Source organism: Panonychus citri, unplaced genomic scaffold (genome assembly GCF_014898815.1).
Source record: "Panonychus citri isolate SS breed McGregor unplaced genomic scaffold, ASM1489881v1 Contig00134, whole genome shotgun sequence".
NCBI lineage: Eukaryota > Metazoa > Arthropoda > Arachnida > Trombidiformes > Tetranychidae > Panonychus > Panonychus citri.
In genome coordinates this window covers 702,654-728,082 of record NW_026515539.1, presented here as the reverse complement: position 1 = coordinate 728,082, position 25,429 = coordinate 702,654, and the positions used below count along the sequence as shown (strand labels likewise).

The 25,429-nt window shown below is 29.1% G+C and overlaps 1 protein-coding gene across 13 annotated transcripts; it reads right to left on the bottom strand.

The window, feature by feature from the left end:
• Positions 1 to 1,932: 1,932 nt before the first annotated feature.
• Positions 1,933 to 25,416, bottom strand: LOC128391636 (tachykinin-like peptides receptor 86C). Of its 13 annotated transcripts, none has more exons than XM_053351564.1 (13): positions 25,192 to 25,411; positions 24,891 to 25,026; positions 24,453 to 24,619; positions 23,519 to 24,163; positions 22,890 to 23,355; positions 22,645 to 22,789; positions 22,364 to 22,547; positions 22,059 to 22,188; positions 21,713 to 21,822; positions 19,859 to 21,519; positions 9,136 to 9,354; positions 7,188 to 7,535; positions 1,933 to 2,961 (listed from the first exon to the last, which is right to left on the bottom strand). In XM_053351564.1, the coding sequence occupies exons 10-13, from the start codon at positions 20,494 to 20,496 to the stop codon at positions 2,847 to 2,849; spliced, it is 1,320 nt and encodes a 439-aa protein (XP_053207539.1). In that variant the 5' UTR covers positions 20,497 to 21,519; positions 21,713 to 21,822; positions 22,059 to 22,188; positions 22,364 to 22,547; positions 22,645 to 22,789; positions 22,890 to 23,355; positions 23,519 to 24,163; positions 24,453 to 24,619; positions 24,891 to 25,026; positions 25,192 to 25,411; the 3' UTR covers positions 1,933 to 2,846. The 13 variants fall into 13 exon arrangements, with proteins under 13 accessions (XP_053207539.1, XP_053207542.1, XP_053207534.1 ...); XM_053351567.1 differs by having other exon boundaries at positions 19,859 to 20,102; positions 20,211 to 21,822; positions 22,069 to 22,188; XM_053351559.1 differs by having other exon boundaries at positions 19,859 to 20,834; positions 21,157 to 21,822; positions 22,069 to 22,188.
• Between the last annotated feature and the right edge of the window lie 13 nt (positions 25,417 to 25,429).

Here is a 25,429-nt window from a genome sequence, read left to right as displayed (position 1 = left end):
TTTAATTCAGTACCAATTGAACCAGAAAAAAATTTCAGCATCTTAGATATACAAACATACCCAAGGTTGAACATGATGATGATGTTGTTGTTGATTTTTTCAATGGATTTAAGGTGATCCTGTTGGTAGTGTTGTTGTTGTTGGTGTTGTTATTTCATTGACGTTTGCCATGAAATTTTACAGGAAAAGTTCATCATGAAAGTTACTGGTGATTCATGTTGATGTAATTTAAAGCTTAAGCAACGATTTCTTCATGTAATTAACCAGCAAACTAACAATTTTCCCTTGAAATTAACTAATTGTGTTAATGAAATCACTAAGATCTATGGTTCACCCACTCACCAACCCACACCAGGGAAATACTTTTCACTAAGATGATTCTAAGAGCTGAAAAAAAGACGATCATGGTTCATGGAGAAACTATTGATTTAAATACAGAATTGATCAGAATTATTTTCTTTCTCTTCTTTGTGATCAACAATTTGTTCAGCAAAAAGTAATCAATTAACATATTGTTCATCAGCAAATTGATCGTAAACTATTGAATCTAAATTTCAAATGAATCTCTCGTAATGATCAAATATCGAATTTATCAAAATAATAATTACAATCGTTTTTCTTATTGATTATGGTCAAGTAATATTCAGTTAACATTTATCATGATTATCGTAATGTCAGACTTATGAATAAAATGATGAATTGTAAGTCAACACAAACCTGGAATTAACTTGAGTTGGTGAATATAAATTCAGAGCATCAACTGAATCGGATACATGAAATCACCATGAAAAATTTCAATGATCAAAAGCTAGACCATTATCATTAAGAAGCCAATAAAACAATTAAATTGACCAATTGGCATAATTGGTTAGCATTGAGAAAGATGCAATTGTAATGATGAATGCAAATCAAATGGTTAATTGAGTTTTCTTGGTCATTGAGCTAAATAATCAGCTGATTAAAAAGCAATGATTTTGATTCCAAATCAGTGTGAGCTCATCCATGGATTTATTAAACTTACTTGTAGGAAGTGATTAGCTGATTGTTAATTTTAATTGTTCGATAATCAAAGTTTTGCAAACTTTCAACAATCGTGTATTTTTTAACCATGTAAAGGATTACAATTAGATACAAGAGATTAGAGATGAAGATGATTGATTAGATTGATATGGTTTCAAGTTTAATCTGAGTTTTTTTTGCTCTGTTGTTATCTTTTCATTACGAGTAAACGGATATCCGGTTGTCAGGTGAATCGGGATGAAAGATTATCAGTTGATTAGGATGAGAATCTGAAGAATCCTTTTCAAAGTTTATCACGATGAACAAATTCATTTAGAATCTAAAGTTCAGGCTCAATAGTACATATCTGATAACATTTTCAAGATAATTCCCTGAAAACAGAAACCCTGGAAACAGAGCTTAGATGAAATTTCAAGAAAAATGTTACACAAAATGATGATGATTATCAAATGTTATCCCATGAAATTGAGACTATGTTCATTATGAAAACATTAAGAGATGACACAGAAAGTAAGATCAATAAAACACCATGAATTTTAGTTCATGAGGAAAAAAGTCCAAAGGTAAATTCAGATTCAAACTCATCTCCATTAGATCAGCTAATATTTACCACTCACAGTCAAGTCTAAATCATAATCTAAACTTAATCGATAACCAAAAGACTCGTTTATTATTATATTAGCCTTTTGATTACAATCAAATCCAATTGTCAACATTCAAATTAACATTCACACAAATTGATTCACCTTTAATATTGATCATCTGTGTTGATTCACTTGACCTTTACTGAATAATGGTCAATCTATTCAAGTTAACCACTGAAAAGATTATTCAACCAGGTTAATGATTAATGAGAATCCCAATCATTCATATGAATAGATTGACAATCAATGACATTACAATGTAAAAGTCTTAATGGTTGATAAATTTGTCCTTTTCTTTATTGTTAAATTATTATTTTTTTTTACAATTGAAATCATTGTAATTGTTATATTATCTTTTAATCATCAAAGTTTTTATGATGAATCGGAGGCTGAGTTATAATCATCTGAATCATGAGGTGAAATCCTTTTATCATGAAATCCAACATTTTATAAGATGTAAGAGGATAAAGATGATAAAAAAGAGAGGACGAAAAAAGTTCATATCAAAACTATTAGTAAATCATTTCATCATCATCATCATCTCTCTCTCTCTCTCTCTCTCTCTCTCTCTCTTTCTCTTTCTTTGAGTAGGTCAACATCAAGAGTAACTTTTTCATTCCATCATATACATGGTACATATTATCATCATAGATGAATGACTGAGTACAGAATTTTTTTTTCTTGATTAAATTCATCATCTCTTTTAAGACATTTTGTTCAGGATCAGCAGAAAAAAAAACGATCTGTTTGAAGTCTCGTCAAAAATGAATGAGGCAAATGGGACTGAAAGGAAAGAGAGAGTGGAAATGAGAGGGAACATGATCATGAGGTGTGTGTGTGTATATTTTTTCATGGTAGTGGCGGAGGTGGAAACTGTTACATTACAATTTGAAGATTCATTTTTTTCCCTCTTTGTTTTCATTGAGTAACATAAACGTAAAAAAAAACAAAACTCAACAAGCAAAGTAAATGCATTGAAAAGATGATGATGGTTATAATGATGTGTAGCTGTTGTATGTATAAAAAATCATGAATCAACTCATCATGGTGATGATGTAAAGATGATGAGTTTTTGAGTTGACTGTCAAGAGATTGAGTGAGTAACTGAAATTGTTTCAATGTTCAAAAACAGAGAGAGAGAGAGAGGCAAATAGTTACGAATGGATTTGACCATTACATTTGCTATAACATTTCAATCTCGACGGTTTTCTGACTGGTCTTCATTGATTTATCTTTATCGAATCCTCCTCTCTTCCCGAATCTACATGGAATCATCTTGAGGAAGTAATTGCGATACCTGTAGGAGAAAAAATAAAGTTCAAGTTAGATGAAAATGAAACATGATGATGAAAAAAGTTCCATGAGAAAATAGAAACATGATCATAACTTTTTCTGAGGTATTAATAGATACAGAATTTAAATCTCTGTCAGATTTGTTGACAAGAAATTCATTCAAATTGATACTAAATAGTAAATGAGATTGTAAACAAACATCACAAACATCATATTGCTCTGTATTGATTATGGTTATCAATTGTGTCTACCTTAATATTCAGATAGCAAATGTATGTAAATAAATGTTTGCTATTAGGATAATGATGGAAAAATGTTAAGTTAATCAAAAGGATTTCTAATGATTGAGGGAGTTTAACTTAAATCGTTGCAATATTTTCATGGATGCTAATATCGAGATATTAAATCACCGTAATCACTTGATTCGCTTGTTGTTACTCTGATCATAATCAACGGAGGGAAAATAGATTGATACACAATTCCCACCCTGTTAATGATGTAGAGTTATTTTTTTGTTAAATGATTCAGATTAATGAGACTCTTTTTTTATGTCAATTCCTTTACTCCTTTTCCTCTTTCTCTATCCATGAATGAATCTCATCATCATCACCATCATCATCTTCTTCATGATAATAATGATGGAAATTAAATGTAAATCCAGTTCCAGTTCAAGGGTATCAAGGTTTTATTTCATTTAGTGTTATCATCACCACTCAATTGATAACAATTTACATAATTGTTTTTCATCATTATTATCACAAACGGAATTGTGATTGTTATCATATGTAATTCATAGTATTGAAAATTAGATAAGAAACAGAGAAAGAGGGAGAGAGAGAGAGACTGAATTCTCATTGAATTATCTGATACTCTTTCATGTAACTTCCTCATGTAACTAATAACTATTCAGATAAATTGAACAGTTCTGATTTCTCTGTTCAGAGAGTTATTATTACAATCATTGTCATCATGAAAAAAAAAGTTAAGGATTGAAATTATATCCATGATCATATATGAGGGTTATCATTTCAATTTTACTCTAACTGACAGAGTTGACAGTTAACAATGACAGAGAGAAACTTTTATCTAACCTTAAATGCTACACAAACATATCAGAATATATTGAAAAGTTGAGCAAGAAAAAAGATTCTGGAAGAAGAGGAATAAGGAAAAGCCAATACAATAACTAACGTGAAGAGAGGGAGTGGTGAGGAAGACATGATAAAGTTGACATACTCACACATAAGATGAAGATAATAATGTGAATCATGATAGAAAGGGAGGTAAAAGATGAAAGGTAATATCAACGAAGTTGTTTTCTTACAACTAATATTGCCCTTCTCATCAACAACACCATGATTATTGATGAATTTGTCCGAAGTTGAAAAAATATTGAAAATTTCAATTCGAAATCAAAGAATCATCAACAATAAATGGAGTCTAATTGATCTTTAATCATGGTAAACAATTCGGAAGAGAAGAAAAATTTTCTCTCTCTCACTCTTGTTTATAGTCTTATTAATCATCTATCAACTAGACATTGAGAAATTAGTATCATTTTGTCATTTCCTTTTCCTTTTCCCATTTTCCATGCTTTTATTTGTTCGTAAAGACAAAAGTCTCAATGAAACATCATAAAAGACAAACTAATAACTATCATCATTTCAGTCATGAAAATTATATATATTTATTACATGAGAGATTAAATTTCAATGTTCAACAAGAATAACAATCAAATTGTAACTTTAAAACATCATCAAGTTAATCATCTAGTTGGAAAATGATATCAGTCATTAATAACTTTTTATCAACAATATAATACAACCAATCAAACCCTAAGGGTAAATAAAGGTGACCCAGAAATAAAATACAAACATGACTACAAAGTTAATAAAACATAACTGTAAATGATAATAATAATAGTAACAATTTACTGATCATCATCAACATCTAATAATTTGCTATCAACACAAAATGGGTCAACAGTTAACCATTCAATGTCTAATATCATAATAATAATGGTTGATTGTTGTATAGAAATAACAACAATAACCATCCGAGAATAATAATAAATAGTAACATTTAGTTTGGAAGAAAAAAAATTTTTTCTTTTATCATGTTATTCAAACTAAAACTCATGGATACATGAACTTTTTCATCTAATTTCCATCATTCTTATCAACCTACACATTCATGATATCGGTCAGCAGAAAATTTCAAAAGGTAACAATAATAATAATCCTCACCGGGGATGAGAAAGAGGATAAGGGTATTCATAGTCTAAATCATATACTCGTTTTCTATTGTCAATAGTTTGTGTTTATCAATCTAGAATCTTCATCATTATCGTTACAATATAATATCGAACTTTTTTCTTCTTCTCTTAGAACTTTTTTTTCCGCTTCACAGTAAACTAAACTCATTCTCGATTGTGAGAGCCTTTTTTACATCATCATCTCCTATTGATGCTAATGATGATGATGATCAAAGTAATTGATAGTGAGGATGTCTAACAAATACAAGTATGAATGAAAAAAAAAACTCCACGATTATCATGAACCCCTACACATGATAGAGAGATGATAATTTATTAATCAAAAAGCTTCATAAACAAAGTAAGTTTTCTGAGGAAAAAAAGTTTAGTAATAATATCAACTAAAGGTAACTATTAAATCATCAACATTATAATATGATAGAAAATTGAACATGATGATAAGTTTCATGGATTCCTAATCATTTCTGATAGTGATAATGATGATGATTAAAACAAAATGATAATCAGTATCTTGAATGAGTAAAGTCTTGATATTTAACTACTATGTAATTAAAAGGTTAATACATTTTATCATTTATTATGTTTCAAGATGAAGGATATAAATAGATTGATGCTTTTCATAAAAATTGAAATCTCAGAGCTCAGATGAACCATGAAGATGAGCAGGATTTTCATGTTAAAGCAGTGAAAGTGATAAGATTTTTATTTATATACCTGATATTGGATATTTAAGGGTAAAAGGATGGATGGAAAAAGCTTAATAGTGATGTAATTAAAGGAAGAAGACAAAATGATGACAAAGATTAAAATAATAGAAAGATAAAAGTAAGAGAGATGATAATTATCAGGATGATGTAGGAAGATAATAAAAGATGATTGAGAAAATGTAAAGATATTAATAGTTCAGGTTCGATTACTTGGAAAGTTCTGATTCCTTTTTGTTTTACAGATTCCTAAGGATGGGAAACAATGGAAAAAAAATTTTGTGGAAAAAAATCTCCGGTAGAAATTCAATCAAACTAACTGAGTCTATGAGCTGGTTATGATGATGATGGAACTGGTGAGAAATGAAAGAGATAAAGATGAGACAATGAATATCACTCTTCATCTCTCTCTCTCTCTCACAGGAATCCCATGGGTTTGGGCTTATGAGTTCATGAGGATTCAACGTGAGACTAAAGTTTCGTTGTTGTTGTTATTTTTCATTAGAACTGGAAACTTGAGGATGATGAAAATGAAGAGAGACACAGGGAGAGTAAATATCCTGAGTTGGATACAGGGAGAGTTTCAAATGGGAGAGAATTGAAAAGTTGCTACTCAGAATGTATGAGAATTGAAATGGTGGCAATAATAGTTAAGTTTAGACGAAGAAAACAAAAAGTATCTTCTGTTTGTGACACAATCTATTTCAACCTAATTGTTGTGTCCAGTTTCTTGTTTTGTTTTGTTTTTCATCATCATGTCCAAATAATAATAATGATAACTATATAGAAAGAGAAACAAAATAATAATGTTACTTAGGTTCAGGTTGAGTAGTAATAGTTTCCTGTTTTTCACAAATATAAAATCTCATCATGAACAACAAGCAAACTCAAGGTATATTAGTAATATTTATCTCAAAAGTAACTATTAACTGGACAACAATAATCAAATAGCTGGACATTAGACAGTATTGGACATAAGGAAAGTTTTAGATTGATCTACTATTGATAAACCAATTGATTTATCGTTGACAATTTTAATAAATAAGAATTGATACCAAATTAAATGAAAGTAAGATCCCAAATTAATCTGATAGATAAACAGAAATTAATTATATCATTTACCATGAAAACAAAAAGACAAAGTGAAAGTGAAAGATTATCATTAATCTGGATTAATGATTATCAAAATGAAAAGGATATTAGGATCAGCATTGGAATATAAAATTTAGAGTCAATTGGATAATGACCAACCTTTTACTGAGAAAAGCATAGATAACTGGATTAATTGCTGAATTGGACATTGCGAGCCAGTAGATGGTCAGATAAATGTTTGATATATATTTGTGATTCATTATTTCCGGGTCATAGTACATGTACAGGAAATAGATATGATAAGGTAACCAGCAAATGGCAAATAGCACGGTTACCGTTATAAGCATGGTCACAACTCGTTGTCGACCTCGAATCGCTTCCCGTTGACCTTCGGTCAGTTCACCAATGGCCTGACTTCCCCAGAAAACTTTACCAATCCTGTAATAAGTGACCGTCATCAAGATCATCGGGATCGCATAATCAACGGCAAAAATAATTACGTTAAAACTATAATAAGAAAAAAAATGGAATAGAAAAAAAAAATATTAATTAACAAATCAATCAAATTTGCATGATATTTAATCTCACTGAATTGATTATATAATCAACATTTAATTAAAACTTGATCCATAATTTGACTAGATAATCAGTGCTGATTAAAAGGATTAATAATGGAAAAAATTGATACAGTCTTTCCGACCAAAAAGAAACAGTTTCCAACGAGCAAGAAACGGGGGCGGGGAAGATTTTATGACCGTCCGGTCTTGACCCCCTTTTTTACGACTTTACAACTTAGAGGGAACACTTTGCAAGCGACGAGAAACAGTTTACATTTTAGGTGAAACAGTTTGATTTACAAACATTGAATTCGTGGTTTTCTCAATTACTAATTAAAAAATCACCATGAATTGATTGACTATTGACTTTTGCTACTCTACCAGCTTTTTTTAAAAATTTCAATATTCAGCTCTCTCGGTTTTTTATTGATATATCTAAAGCCCCAGTTTCGTTTTATCGTTTAAGTTTATTAATCACTAGAATGATGATCAAAAATTAATTAATTAATCTGATTTGTAGTAATTGATAACTTTTTTGTATAATTTTTACTCAACTGTTTCACCTAAAATGCAAACTGTTTCTCGTCGCTTGCAAAGTGTTCCCTCTAAGTTGTAAAGGTCAGGACCTTTGAGTTGGAAGACAAGAGTCATAAAATCTTCCCCACCCCCGTTTCTTGCTCGTTGGAAACTGTTTCTTTTTGGTCGGAAAGACTGTAATTAAATAAAATGAATTCCAAAAATAAACTTGGACACTGTCCAAGGATAATTATTGATTATTTTTTGTACAATTCAACTTTTGATTGGGTTATAATTTTATGGATTGAAATTTAATTCTTACTCAGAGATAAAATCATGAAAAATTGAGTCAATAATAATCATCATTATTCATTATTTGATCAGAAACAAAATCTATCGTAACTTTTTGGCTTGAAATGAATGATTGATTCAAAATAAACCAAACATTCATGGTGAATAAAATAATTACATTGAATAGATGAATTCATAAGAAACTTTATATTACTTTCATGGTGAGTTTTTCATGGTAATATAAAATGAAACACTCAATGTACTGAACAGTTTATACTTTCCTGTCCCAAGGAGATGAAAAAGTGTAGGAAATGAAACTGAATTTATAATACCTTTGACTTTCAAGGGTTGATAATTCATGATTCTAAAGTTCAGGAAATAAAGTATGAAAAAGTAATGGTACTCTCGATTATCGAGCAATGAGACAAAAAAAAAGTTCCAAAGAAATTCATTTCAGTGTCTGCAAGGGAATAAAATGACCATGAAAAGAAGCAAATATTATCATGAAGGAAGTTGAGAACAGAATGAAATGGAACTCAGTTCAATTCATATTCACAACAATTCAAATCAATCAACAATCAACAATAGGAATCAGCATCCGAATTGAAGTGAAAAAAAAACCATGGGGACAGTTTATCATAAATGAATTTACATGAGATGTATTCCTATTGAATATCAAACTGAGAATCCATGAGGATTGGAAGGGTTATTTTATCAAGTGATGGTCAAGTAAAGTTTCTTACTAGAAATCAGCATTTGATACTCCAGGTCCACCATCGGGCCATCGGAGGATACAAATGTGTCTCGTTATGTTGGTTGATTGATTGTCAAAGGACATGAAGGTGGCATAGATCAGGGTGGGCAATGAGAGGAGGGACGAAATGAGCCAAATAAAGGTTAGGCACACAACACAGGTTCGTCGAGTGATCCGAGGTTTCATTGGATTAATAACAATCCTGTACCTGAGAAAGAAGATAAAAAGTAATGGGAAAAAATTCATGATAAATTCATGGGAAAAATTGAAAAAATGAGAGGAAAATGTAAACTCAATCTTTAACTTTCATCAAGGGAACTGATTCAGTTCAAGATTCATGATGATGACCAAAAACAAATATCATTATCATGGTAATTTGTTACAATCAAATTATCACCAGTTAACCAAAAGTGATAAGTTATCATTTCAAAAACCTAAAGGTCATCTACAATATTTGTCATGGTGATAATCTTATCAAGTTCATTTATCATCATCATCTTCATCATAATCATCTCAGTCTTTATATTAAATCAATATGTTTATCATTTTCATATCTATTGACCATTATTATTGTCATTAGGTAAGTTTATCAATTTGTTTCTTTGTGCTTATCCATTTCAAGTTCAATCAATGACCACTACTGAGATCACCAATCACCAGGTAAACAAATATCTTCAATTATCATTTTCTAGATACATTATTGAATTTTACCATTTTATTCAATTCACGAAGGAATCAAGAATCTTGTTTTGTCCATTTACATTGCATTGACATTCTGGTCAAGTCTAGACTCAGATAGCAAATGGTCAACCCTGAAAAGAGAGATGAACTAAACTAACGGTAAAATATAAACTTGACCAGAGTATTGGCTCTTCAAATCCCGATGACCATGACGATGATGAGGACCAACTCAGACACAGCTACTTACACATAAGCATCATAATAGTTAATCTGATTAAATTATCTTCATTAAAAATTATAAATTCAATAATTGGATGACCATTCAATAAGTGACCAAAATATAATAATGATAATTTAATATTTTCACCTAAATAATCAAATTTGAGTGATTAATATCATTTAGGTCAATTTGATATTGACATTTTTCAACAATAACAAAAAAATTAACACCAACTGACCAGTGGAAGGGACAAAAAGTTCAATCTTCAAAGAAGTAAAAAAAAGTTGAAGGATTATTAATATAAATTCAAATATTTAACTGCATCATGTTATACATGATGAATTTCATGATAATCTTTTATGAACCAGGATGAAAAAATTGAAAGGCAAGTTAACATTTACAATTCATTTGAAATTACATAAAACCGACAGCAATTTAATTTGTGTGTCAAGATTCACGAATGGGAACACAATTTAAATTGTTACCAATAAAATTCTGATTCATTTCAATTGATATTCACATGGTTGACACAATTTCAATTTCATTTCATCTTATCCATAAACTATTATTACAATTCAAACTATTGATTGATTGTTTCATAATCTTTTAAGGTGAACAGAAAAAAAACCAAATTCTGGTTAAACAAAGCATTAATCCGATTCACAATTAAGATGAAAATCTCATCAATCTGATTTATTTGTGTTACTATTAATATTTGAGTGCTACAATTAGTTTTAATTGTATATTAGTAACCAATCAACTTTGATATTTATCTAACAATTTAATATCTAGATAAACATTAAAGGTAAGACACTTTATCATGTGAAGATCTTGTTTACAATTATAATGAAAATTAAATTGTTTACTTTGATTAGGTTGAACATTGAATATAATCAACAAAGTGTTGGTGATTAAAAATATACACAAAAATCAAAGTAAATCAATAGCTAAATGTAATACATTGTTAATGACAATTAACCAGCATAGACTTAACAAAAAGTGAATTAGATTAACTAGTTGAACACATGATAACCTATGTAATTGATTATAATCATTAAACTTACAACACAATTAATCATTAATTCAATTTAAACCACAATCACCACTCACCTTAAAGCTAAAATGAGCACTCATTTTATATATTCAAATTTACTTTCATTCATCAATCATATCTTTTTCCCATTATCATGACATTCATTAGAGTCTCTCATCTCCCTCAGGCTAATAAAAAAAAAGAGTCAATTGAATGAAATAATATGAGGAAAATGTTATTCTCTTCATCTCTTAGAATGTATCATCTTCATCATTATTCAGGGAGTGAAGAAGCAAAAATTTTCCCTCCATCCTGACAAAACTGAAATCTATCATCATCATCATCAAACTTCATTACATATTCATTTTATTTCAGGGTAAACAGAATAAGAAAAGTTCAGATTGATAAGATTCATTGAGAAAACATTTCAACTAATAGTTACCATGATATTGTGTTCATTTATAAGTTGCATAACATCATCATCATTTTGTAACATTTTTATTAAATTATATCATCTAATCATCATCACCATCATCTATTAATACTTATAAGTGTTCAATAAATGTCAGAGACAAGGAAACAATTCATTCCTAACGATAACGTGATAATCACCTGAGATAATGATAATATTAAAAAGGTAATGATGAAATATGGATTTCATATCAAGGTGAATATTTAATCGACATCAAAATTCAATGAGAGAGGCAACAATTTATTTCCTGGTTAATCAATAAAATCACACAAATGTTTCATTTCCTATTAAAATTGAACCATTTTCCTTAATTAAAATGGTGAAAATGAAAAATCAAATTACAATTGAAACTGAATTAATATTTTTCAACTGAATAAATTACATTTTGATTGCAATGATAATCATCATCATCAAACAAATTTAAATTCATAAGTAATCAGAATATTTTACCGTTAACTTGATAATGATAATTAAGGTAAATAGACAATCATTAAATTGTAGTAGGAAATCAAAAGCTAATTTAATTGGTTACAAAAGAGGAATCGAGTTAGCAATTAGCTAATTGTAATTAAATAATCAAAAATAAGCCACTTTCCTTTTTCAAAGTTAGGATGTGATTATTAAGATGAAAATTAATCACCGAAAATTAAGGTTAATTGTTAAAATTAATGACATTTTAATGTGATTACCAATCAATTAATTTACATGGAAAGTTTCCAACAATTAACATTCATTATGATCTGGCTAATAAGTCAATTAATTGTAACAATCAACAAGATAGAAAAGCAAATTTTCAACTGCTTTGGATACTAATTTATTCAAATGAAAATGATGAGGATAAGGATCAACTTACAATCTTAATCCTATTCACTTACATAGTCAACTTGAACAATTGGATTATAATCAAAAGATTAAATGACAACAATCAAGAGAAACAATTAAGGAAACAAAAAAAAACCTTAATCTAGACCAAGATTGAAGCAAAAAAGTAACAACATAATCACAAAGTGATTAGATTACAATTAATTGATGGTTTCAATTGATTGTTGATTGTTTTGACTTGCAAATTGTATAATTTAATTTCCAGTGATATTCATCAATCATCAGCTGATTAAACTAACAATCAATAATCAGATATAACTACTAACTAATAGCTACTTTTGTCATTAACTTTTCTTAGTGGTGGAATAACAATTTAAATAATTAATCACAATTAATTTTGACACTTGACAATTTAGGTTTACGTTGATGTGAGTTAAAGTCATGAAACATATTCACACAAATAGGAAATAATATTCATCAAACTATCAGATTGATTATCAAATCAAATGTTGATAGTTATTTTTATCCCATTTCTGTGGTTTCATATACTTAATTTCATGATCAATATTTTGTTCATCATTATAATTGCAACAATGTGATTTAATACAAAAGGAAATGAGATACTCTTGAATTTTGTACGGAAATTATTCATTAGATTGAATTTGTTCAGGGAAACAATTAAGGAATCACTTATGGAAAGTTTCACTAGTTCAGTAAATGTCAATTGGTAATTAAGATGTAATTACTTTCATCACAAATCTAATGAAAATTTCAAGGTGATGTACAAATGATGATGACCATTGAAGCAATTAACGGACATCTCTTTTTCATTAAAATTATTCGACAATTTTGTTATTAATTAAGATTATCTCATTAGTAGTAAAATAATTAAGTTTCATTAGCAACAACTTAAAGGTGAGGGAAAAAAGTCTAGACGAAATCAACAATATGTCACATTAACTATTCTGAAAGGTAATTAACTCAAGTCACATCATGATTTGTATTCTTTCATCGTGAATAGTAATTTAAATCAGTGTCCAGTTATCATCAAACTGACCAATTGTCAGTCAATGATGTGTCTGTCTGTCATTTCAAATTATATCAATCAGAGTCAATCATGGTACTATTATTAAGAGCCACCGAATTGAAACTAACATCTCTCCCTCTCTCTCTCTCTCTCTCTCCAATCTTGATCATAAAGTCATTCTAATCAACAAATTAAAATCTAATGTTCAATAGACGGAATTGTATAAGTCGAAATCATTTCCGAAATTAACATTGACGATATTGAATGTTAACATGAAGGAAGATTGAAAAAAATTACTATTAATTGATTATTAGTGTGTGAGTAATAATGAGTAAGACTAACTCTATGAGTAGGTGTGTTTACGTAAATCAGGTAACATTTTGATTATAATTAAGTGTATTGACATTTGGTATTGGTGTTACAAGGAAAGTGCCAATACTCATCAACATGATGAATCAACATCCTCATCATCCCAACGTAACATTAGACAAATTGATTCAATATGAAAGACAAAGGCAATGGAAACTTTAGCTTGTATTAATACTTAGATTGTTTCATAATCCATACTCTGGAAACATGATTATGTCTCTGATAGATTATCATTTTCATCATCATTATCATCATGATTGATACATGAATGTAAATAATTATCATAATAAGAGATGAGTATAATGTACAAACTGTTAAGATTAAGGTTGAAGGAGTGAGTGAGATGATTGTGTAAAAAGTTAAGATGGGAAATATGATTAAGATGAAAAATCATTAATCATGTTGAAATAATCAAAAGTTCATTTGGTTCAGATCATAGACAAAATCATTTCTTTCATGGTGATAATAGTTTAGTTCAATTTTTCCTTCTATCATTGAGTAAATAATAATTTTTTTTCTTGAGAAGCAAAAAAAAGTAAGAGTTTTTTATATCAAAATAATGATAAATAGAAACTAAAATGTTACTCATTCTGAGAAGACAGAACTTTAAAAAAAACTGATTCAATTTTACAATCAACAATCAATTGATTATCAGTTATAAGAAAAGTCTAATGATTTATTGTCTCATCAATGTTGATACAATGAGGGCATAATTTAAGATGAACCATTGAAATATTGGAAAACAACAAGGATATTGATTTTCTATCCCCAAACTCATGATAATCACCAGAACAAGACTCAGAATCGTTATTATTACCATTATTGTAATGAATAAAGATTAGGATTGAATGTATCACTTGAATGAATCAAAATTGAATTGAAAAAATTGCATTCTAATGCACTAATATTTTTTTCAGAAAATTAGTAATGACCATTGATCAATAGGTGTATAAAAAATACTTCAGGTTGAATTTTTTTCATCTTCATGAATATTACATGGAGCTACAGGGAAATTCAGCTATTTTGTACGTTTTCTTTACACGATAATCGAAAACTGAAAACAAGAATTTGTATTCGGCTACAGCATTTACTTTTCTTTAAGATACACAAGAGCTAATGATCGTCCATATGATATGATACGAAGATATTAATGCTCTGGACAGGTCGATTATGTAACAAGGTACATTTGTAAATCAAGTTTGGAATAAATATCAACGTGAAAACTCAACAATCACCTTGGAATTTTTTTTCGGAGTTCTTACATGTACAATGCACAGTTTGAACTGAAAATGTGCGTAAATGAAGTTGAAAAGCCCTGTATGAACTTTTTCCTTCTTACAGTAAACTTTTTTTATGCAAAGAAAGAGTCTCTGCTCACTTTGATGGTTACAAATGCTCTAAAATAATGAATTACGCTAATAGAAATGATACATTAGGTGTAATTTCAATCAGTGAGGTAGAAATTTTGGCAAATGGGTGCCTTTCAGGGTCAGAAAATATCAGCAACAATTGGGAGTATAAAATTGATAAAGTTCATCATGATGAGATTAATTTTCTGAGCCATTTCAACAGCTCAAAGGAAAAGTGTTTATTGAAAGGTGAGAAAATTGGAAAATCATGGAAAAACTTCACAATCAATTCAGAGAAAGTTCAGGGTAAGAATAATGATGATTCTGATTTTGGTGATGATCGTATATAGAATGTTATTTTCACAGAATATGATTATTTCAAGAAGTTCCAAGAAAATTTAGAATCAATAAAATGGATTCTATCATCATCATCATCGACAAGTATCCTAACCATAATCATAATAACTGAACATTTCATGATAAAGTTTCTCAAGATTTTTGCTCTCACAATCAACTTGATTGTTGAGAGTGAATCTAAGGGATCAGAATAGTTGAATTTAGAAATCACAGATATATGATCAAGTGGAAGATGTAATTTGACATGAGAATGTCAAATTACATAAAGTTCTGTTTGATTTCATTCAGTGATCAGAAAAATATTCGATAAAAGGTTGAAATTTTATGAATAAAAGAGTCAAATCCCAGCAAAAAACTATTCAATTAGTTTCCCATGTTTTAATGTTGCCAATCAACCATGAAGTCAATCGGATTCGAGGTCATTTCAATCCTCAAAATCAAGGAGCAATCTATCTACAAAAAGGTCACCACGCAAGAATTAATACCAACGGTTACCCTGAAACTTAAAACTATGAATGAGAAAGATTCAATTACCTTTGCCAAAAACAGGAAAAGAATGATAAACATATAAACTTTAAGTAAAATTGATAAAGTGTTCAACTTAAGTTATGGAAACTTCAATTTGCTCATGAAACTATCGTTTGCAAATGAATCAGAATTTTAAAAACTTTCTATTTCAAATCACATTAATCAAAGAAAAAGTTGATTAAGGTTCAAAAGTTTGGTAGAATTTTTTTTCCTAACAATTTACATATATCAATTTGTATTAATATTAATGGTGATAATATATCATGAAGAAAATCACAAGCAAAGTTAATAATCAAATAATATATTCTCAATTTATCATCAACTCTAATTGATCATCATTTCAAGTAACTCAATGCAAATCATTAAGACGGTAATAATAATATATCACCTATACACTATCATCAACATGTAACAATCATATAAATAAATATATACTTGGAAAGATTATCATGAGGAAAGAAAAAAAAAGTCATGATATAAGTTCAAGTACCAATTGAAAGGCTTAAGATACAATGAGGCGAAAAAAAGTTCAATTCAAAATCATTACGTTAATAGTGTTCAAAGTTTTTCAATTACTTATAAACCATGTTTTCCCTATTGCTTATTAATATTTACTCAGTGACATAGAGGAAGTGGGAGGTGAAAGGTGAGAGAGAGTGTGAGTGTGTGTGTGAGAGAGAGAGAGTGCATGGTAAATCATTTCCTGGTACAGGGAAAACTCAATACTAAAAATTGAAAACTTCATTTATGATCAAATGTCATTGATATTGTTGAGAAAAAAAAAGTAAATATTAATCATGATGCTAAGAAAAACATGAATCATTATCAAGGGTTAACAAGCTCAAATCTACATTTAAAGATACATGGTGGGAGGTAAATTACACTTATTATCATCATCATTGTTGAAATGGAATCGCCTAGCATGATAAATTGCCTGAATATACATGAGTAACAATATTTTCATCATGGATAAATGTATTTAATATCACTAGCATGCTGGGAATTGTATTTCCCATAAGTTTATTTGAGGTTATCATGTTTCAAATGAAGTTGTTATTTCAAGGATTTCAAAGTTGAAACTTTTCAAAATGCAAAATTCATTAGCACCGTGAATGACTTTCATGATGATAATAATTAGTAAAGATTAAGAAAAGGAAGGATTAATCGTTGGAACTTTTTTTCTCTCCTATTCTTTTTGTTCAGACTATGAAACCTTGAGACATTTAATCTCATTGAATCATAACTACAATTATCTACACCATCAAAATTGTATCTAAATCATGATCATCTTGAAATTGTATCAAAGTATCACAATGAAAATGTGATGACAAAAGTTCTAGGAGAAAATCAAAGTTTCATGGTGGTTTAATTTATCGTTATCATTGTTTTCGTCGATTTATTTCTGAAGCCAGTGAGTATTTATATGATCATAATTTATTCACAATTCATTTAATCATGAGATTATCATCATGATTCTCAGTAATAAATAGTAGTGATTGGTGAACATAATAAAAGTTTTATTCAGGTTTTTTTTTCTGGAGGAGTATATGACAATATCTATGGTAATATCTTACTCAGAACGAAATAGTTCATTGAGTAAATCCTGAAAGTTCTGATGAGAATCATGGATCATCAAACTATCGCCATGGCGAAGAAAAAGAGACTTAGATTTACATCCATGATAAAAGAAATAAATTGGATCCAAAAGATATTAATTACATTTCCATGATCAGAACAATAATTATTGTTGATTATTAAATCAACCAAATTCAAGCACAATCATATTAACAATCGAACTGAGTTTAAATCAATGAATCTAATTCAAATGGAAAGAAACTTAATCATCTTATCATACAAACTGTTGTTATGCTGATTGTTACAATAATTAGTTTCAATTTGTGGAAAAGGTTATTAATCAATTATATGTTGTATCAAGATGATTATCCTTCATTCAATTATTAGGAAGTAAATAAAGAAGACAAAAAGTTTGGATATTAATCATAAATGAATAATACAAAATAAGAAGAGAAAAAAAAATCATATTTCATGGTAATCATGATAATCTCGAAAGAGATGAATCAAATTACAATCGTGCTGCAAAATTACATTAGCAATTCATGATTAACACCAAAGAAACAAAATTTCAAATTCTCACGAACTGAGAAATAAGCAGAATTGTAGAAACAATCTAATAAATGTTAATCATTACCATTCGTGTTGATTAGTTGATTAGTTGATTTCGTTCAGCTGAACAATTCCTGGTCAATAGAAAACAGATAATTACTGCTAATGATGAACAATTAACAATTAATTATCTGTGATAATAGTCATGATAAAGTCTATGCAGTTTTTTTACCACTTTAATTATTCATGATTTTTTTTCCATGAGGATTCAGAAGATCAGGTAGAAGAAAAAAAAATATCGACGATCGATCAACTCTGGTTTCTTGATAGTTTTTCAAGTCACTCAATTAGGGTTAATCCGATGAAGGTGAGAGAGTAAGTGAATGAGTGAGCTGAAAAATAGCAACATAAAGTTATCCTAATGTAATTTGCTACTGAATGTTGGTAATCATCATTTCCTGGTAACAATTTCCAGGGGAGATATTAATTTTAAGACGGAAGCTTTTAAAAACAATATCATTAGGTTTGGATATCTTTTTGTTTTATGTTTCCAGTCATAATCTGGATTCAATAAAATTCAATTAAAATTGATTGTCAATCTGTATTTATCAATCAACTATTAGATTTATTGTTAAATCTTCAATACTATGGTAGCGGGAGTCAAGGTGGGACAAAATCTTTCCACTGTGAGTTAATGTAACACCAATGGAGGGATTTTTCTTGTCCATAGGATGAACAAGTTATCAAGAGTGAATTTAATAAATCCAATTGATAATAATCAGTAAATCATTGAACAAGAAATTCTTGAACAAAAAAGTTACTAAATCAACAGTTGAAAATAAATTGAAACTTGAAGAAAATTGTTTACAAGATAATCAACAATTAACAATGAGTTTACATGAGTATCAACAATATCAGAATTATAAACAATAATTATAATCATATTTTGTTGTTTCTCTAAACTGACTGGCTAATAATTAACTTAATTAGTTTCATAGGTTCAGCCTTTAATCACTCAATCATCAGGAAGAAAGTAATCAAAGTGTATTCACTCAATTTATCATGTTTTATTAATATTATTGCAAACAATTAACTTGATCAAGTAAATTGTTTATGCTTAAATATTATATTGGTTATATGATAATATTAATATATAATTCAAAGTGTATTCACATTAATCATTGATAACAATTCAACTGTTACCTTGATAATATATTTAGTTAATTATGATGATAATTAATAAAAAGTTCTGATTCTCAGTTAATAATATCTCAAGTCTCAGATTGTATTTCAAGTTATAAAACTAAAAAAAGATAAACATTGATTAAGATAAATTATTATTATATTAGCATGATAATTGTGACTGGAATGATTCAATCTGAATGAAAAATTATCATATCAATGTAACTTCACTTTTTTATAACCTGAAATCATGATAATTATCATGGGAAATGAGGAAATTGAACAATTTGAATAAATTGTTTCCTTTAATCAACATGATTAAAGGAAACAATAGATTAGCTGATTGATTATAAGTTAATATAAAGTTAACAGAGTAAAAAATGAGTTAACCGAAAGAATCAACAATTTATATGAAACAATTTCTCCACAATGTCAACGATTAAACTTCAATAAAATAAAAGTTAATGATGATCAATTCGCTTTCTCTCTCTCTCTCTCAAAGTGGATTAAGATTAAGGTAAAGAGGAATATATAGTTAATGTAATTACCTTTCAAGACTAAGGGCCATTATGGTGAATACGGAAGCGGAAAGAGTTAAATAAGCAATGAATGTGTTTATCTTACAGAAAAAGTAACCAAAATACCATTGACCAAAAAGCATAAAGATGAAATTAAAGGTAATGTTTAAAATTGAAGTAATCAGATCAGCGATTGATAGATTAAGTATAAATATGTTGGTCACTGTTCTCATTTTCCGGTGTCCAATTATAATCCAGATAATCCCAAGATTACCTAGAGTGGCCATCATGATCATTATCATGTAAACAAAAATCCAAAGTAATTTAACATGGGTTGAGATTACATAAGCCTTTGAGTTTTCATCCAAATTTGAATCATTACCTCTGACCATTATATCCAAGGGTATCTCTGGTACCGATGATAAATCGCCCGATGGAAATGAGAGAGGTGATGTAAGAGATAAAGATGAAGATAGAGTGTTGGGTGAAAGTGATTGGTCACGAATTAAATTGCCCAAGGTGAGATTAAATAGAGTGGACATATTGAGACACATCGGTGATACACAATCAATACAAGGCAAAAGTACGGATGATGATGATGAGGATGATAAAGATGATGGATCACAGCGTTGGTATGTTAGGTTGCCAACTCGAGATTCGTAGGACATTATTATTATTAGTATTATTATTTACACACAGCTGAAAGAATTGAAGAAAAAAAAATAAGAGAGTTAAAGATGAAAAAATCAATCCAAACGTTTCATTGGATTGATGATGCTAATCAGATATTAGACAATAAATATAAAGATGATACAATAATGATGTGGACAATAATAATGTCGTTCAATGATCTGGATGATGGTAAAAACTATTATTATTGAACTTTTAGTATGATCATGAGACTTATGGAGACACAATTAACTTGGACACTTATTTATAATAATTGATGAGCAGCAAAAGATTCCAAAGGATTCAATTCGTTGTATTAAGATAATGATGACACTCTCTGAATATTAGGGAGAGGGTTTGGTGATGATGATGGTGTAGGGAAAAGAGAAGAGAAGAAGATGAAGGAAAGAGGATAAAAGTTAATGTAATGATGAGAAAAAATTTTCTCCCTTCGTTAAACAAGAAGATGAGTAACTTGAATAGAGATACATGTTTATTTCATGTGAACAGTTCACAATAACAACGATGTTCATTGACGCTGCAATTTGAACTGTTCAGTATGAAGAGAAAAGTTCTGGTAACTCGTTTTCTCTTTCTCTCTCTCTCTCTCTCTCTCTTTGCAAGGTTAAACTTCATTAGTCTTGCGCATTTTTTTTTACCTTACGAGTTAATATCACATTTATTTCTTCTCCTTTTCAAGTGAGAAAAGAAAAATATAGATAAGTATTAAGAGAGCACAGAGAAAGGGAGGGAGAGGCCGAAGAGATAATGAAGATAAAGAGAGAGAGAGAAAATCGTCACAGTGGATGAGGCGATTTAGATAAATTAATGAAGAATAGAAAGAGAATGATAAAAGATGACACCAAGATTTGTGACGAAAAGGAAGATAAAGATGATGAGGCTAAAGCTCCAAGGTGTAGTAAGTCATTGTTTCCGTGATTAGATTAATTTATATGAAACGTTTTCTTTGAATCCATTTTTCTCACTTGGTAATTACGGTTTTCATCAGCTTAATTGTTGATCTAAGGCAGAAAATAAATATATAGAATGAGACAAATGAACAAAGTGGTAGTTTCATACTCGTCAAAACATAACATCAAAATAAATCAAATGCCAACATCAACATTGTCACAGATATTCAAACTTGGCCCATCAAACAATTGTCCAAAGATTGAATAATCAATTCAATTGTAATCACATGGAAAGATAAACCACCGAGAATTAGATGATAACTTGTTGCTGGAAAAGATGCCAAATCCATTGATCAAGATGTCAGTAGTTAGTTTCGTACAATCATAATTAAAATAAATTCCAATCGTAAAATCCTAGGAAATGAAAATTTAGATAAATAAAAGATGAATTGAATTAATCAATGACAATCTAAAAATAAATTACTTCATGGTGATTAAATAGATAAAAATTAAACTTCACCAATACACAAATATACAACGATCTTCAATCAATGTTAAGAACGTTGAATAATGATCATAATTAATTCAAAATAAGTTGGTAATTTAATTATATTCACTTGATAGGTGATGGGGGTGAAAAATTTCCTCACATTGATTTACCTTCTTGAATACATTTATCTCCTATTTCACCTTTGAGATTGAATAATTAAAATAACCACTATCATGTTTCACCAATCCGTATGAATAATGAATTTTTGTCACCTCAAAATAAACCAAAATCTAGGAAAAAGGGAAAAGATCGACATCGACGATATCCACTAGTTAAAATTCATGATATATGATCCATATTATTGAATTCTTATGGAGAAAATGTTGAGGAAAAACTGTCTATAGAGAATGTCAATAGAGAGAGATATTCTCTGGGATTTTCTCCAGGAAGAAAACTTTTTTTCACCTTTATTTCTCCTTGAGAATTAGATTCTTGTTGATTTCTTATTCGAATACCTAATTGATTGTTATTAACGTGGAATATCATTGTCTTTACAAAAGATTGAATATTTTATTCTGGTTATTTGACTTTCAGAATCCGATATTCAGCATAGTTGAACAATCCTTGGAAACGCAAAAGATCATAGATCCTAGGGAAGAAGAAAGTGAGTGAGTAAGTTAGAGTTTGGATGAACATTTTGACGATTTTAATCAAAATCTTCAATCTTGATTCTATTTGTTCCATACCTTTTAAACACAGATAGATTAATGGAAAGGAAAATTAGCTCGACCGAGAGATTACAATGTACGATTTTTATCTTCTTCTTTCTGCTTCTTCTCTGGATAAACATACACGATAAAGATAAAGATAATTTCTTTTACTCCATGGTTGCTATATAAGAGAATGGACATAAAAAAGGACAGAAAAATAACAACAATTAGAGAGAATTAAATTTACAAAGGAATATTCAATTAGCGAAGATTTTTTTTACCGTCAAAACAATGAGAAAGATGATGATATCGAAAGTTATATCGATTAGCCTAAAGGTATCCTTGATTATTGATGAAGCTATTAAGTGACAACAGGAAGGATAGAAGTGGAAAAATATTGTCATAATCATGGGGATCCTTTTCCTCTGCTAGGATTGATAGCAACTGGAAAAATTGTAATAATTGATTGTGTATAAAACCAAAGGCAAAAGATGATGATGATGATGAGAAAATGATACGTTCCAATATATATGATGAACAAATAACTTTATGATTATAGTTTGGTATCAAAAGTGAAGTTAGATGAAGATAAAGATGAAGATGATTATACAGTTATCCCAGAAATCATCGTGGATAAAAATAAACACATGAGGAAAATTATCTATCAGCGATTGGTGTTTTTTTTCATGATTCCATCAGTTTCATCATCATCATTGAGATCATTATCCTTTACCATCAATAGTAAACCTAATGTATGGGAAATAATATAAGAAATGGGATAAAATTAATAAGATTTGAGTTAATAGTAAGTATTTAAATAGATAAATCAAGTAACTTGATTATTGTTTTTGTCATGTTAATCGGAAGTAATTTAACTCAAATCAATTAATATGATTCATTATTCACTTACATTGAGATAATTAATCAGCGGAATATATGTGATTCTGTGTCTGATTGTTTTCTATTTATAATCACAAAGTATCTTATGTACTCCCACATCGTGGGTGCAAAGGTAGAATTGATCACATGGTATTGTTATTAATAGATTGTTGAGAAACATTGATGATTACACCTCATTCTCAATAGATAATTTTATCATTCCATGTACTATTGTTTTTATCACATTCTCTTTGACTTTTTTATCTTCACATTGGTTAAAATAGAATAAGAATCTCGGTGGAAACGTAAAGAATTGTTTGTTGTTCTTTTTTCATCTTCTCTCTTCTTCTTCTCCTTCTCATTTCCTTTTCCCCCAAGTAATAAGTGAGGAATTTAAGTTCCAAATTATTCTTTTCGTTCCTCTTTCTCTCTCTTTTTTTGACAAAAGAGTTACCAGTTAGAGGTTGGGAATTGTGATTGCTGTTGTTGTTCGTTTTTTCTTTGCATTGACAACTTTGCCTCTTCAGGTTTGGTGTATGTAAAGGTGAATTGTCTGCACTATCCTTTGGTTATCCTTATTCGTGTATTAATATATATGATGATTCGTTGGTTGTCTTCATGTTTACACAATAAAATCCAAAGATTTTTATTTAGCTTGCAGGCAATAACATTAGATCTATTGAAGAGAGAGAGAATAAAAATACCAATGAAATGTAAAAGGAAGAGGTGAAAGCAAAGGAAGATGATGATAAATACTCTAAATGATTTATTCGATCATGGAAGTCGGAAAAGATAATGAAGATAGTTTATCAATTGTTATGGTATTCAATCAATAAAGATTAAAGTAGATCGTTGTTATTACAAGTAGTATCAACACTTGATTTTCGCCTCATTATCTTTGCCCTTCACTGATTTTTCACCACTCGTATTAAATATGTAAATTAGTATTTAGGAGCAATTGATACCTATCTGGTTTGCTTGTTGTTATTTTTCCTTAAGTGTTCGATTGCTGTTTGAGAAATCCTAGAATTTTCTATGACAATAACGAAATGAATCCTTTAGTAAACTTTGGAATGTTATTAACCAAAGAGAATCAAGAAACCCTCCGAAAGCCATTATGACCATGAGATACCTGAAAAAGAATATTTGAAACAAAAGGTAATTTCGAAAAAAGAAACATAAGACAATGAAATAGTTTAGGAAATAATGGGCAAGAGAGAAAGAGATTGAGAGAGAAACTGATTCCATACTAATCATCAACTGAGAATCATATGGAATCATTACTTGTATCACTCTTTTCTCTCCATCTCTCCACATTTATTAGACCAACTCAAATGAATGTGAGCCATGAAATGTTGACCAAATAATTGGAATATATCAACCTAACGGTCAAGAAAAATTACCTTTGAATGTTAATGCAAAAAGAGACAAAGACATTCACAAATATAGAAGAATAAAAAAAACAACAGTTAATGAGAAACAGTTAAGGCCCAGACATAAAAGGGAAGACCCAAGTATAAGGAATCACAAGACAATCATCTGAAAGAGAAAGAAAGAAAAATAAAAACCAACAATTAGACAAAGAGGAATCAGGAAATGAAGGAGAAAAAACAACAATAACATGAAATTGTTATAACAATTAACAAAAAAGGAAAGTGATTAGTTATATTTGTAATAATTACACACATTGGATAATCTCATTACCTTGACCTGGAGACAAACAAAGACAATCAAATAAAATGTCACATAGAATCAACAAGATTAAGACAAAAGAAACAAAAGAAATTAACTTCTATCAGTCAGAGATCATGTTAACCAAATTAACTAATCAATCAATTGATAAGAAAGACTAATTAAAATGTAAATTAAACTGATAAAGAAAAACAATTAACTTGAAAAGAGAAAAGAATAATTTTTTTTTCTTTTATTATCCATGTGACAT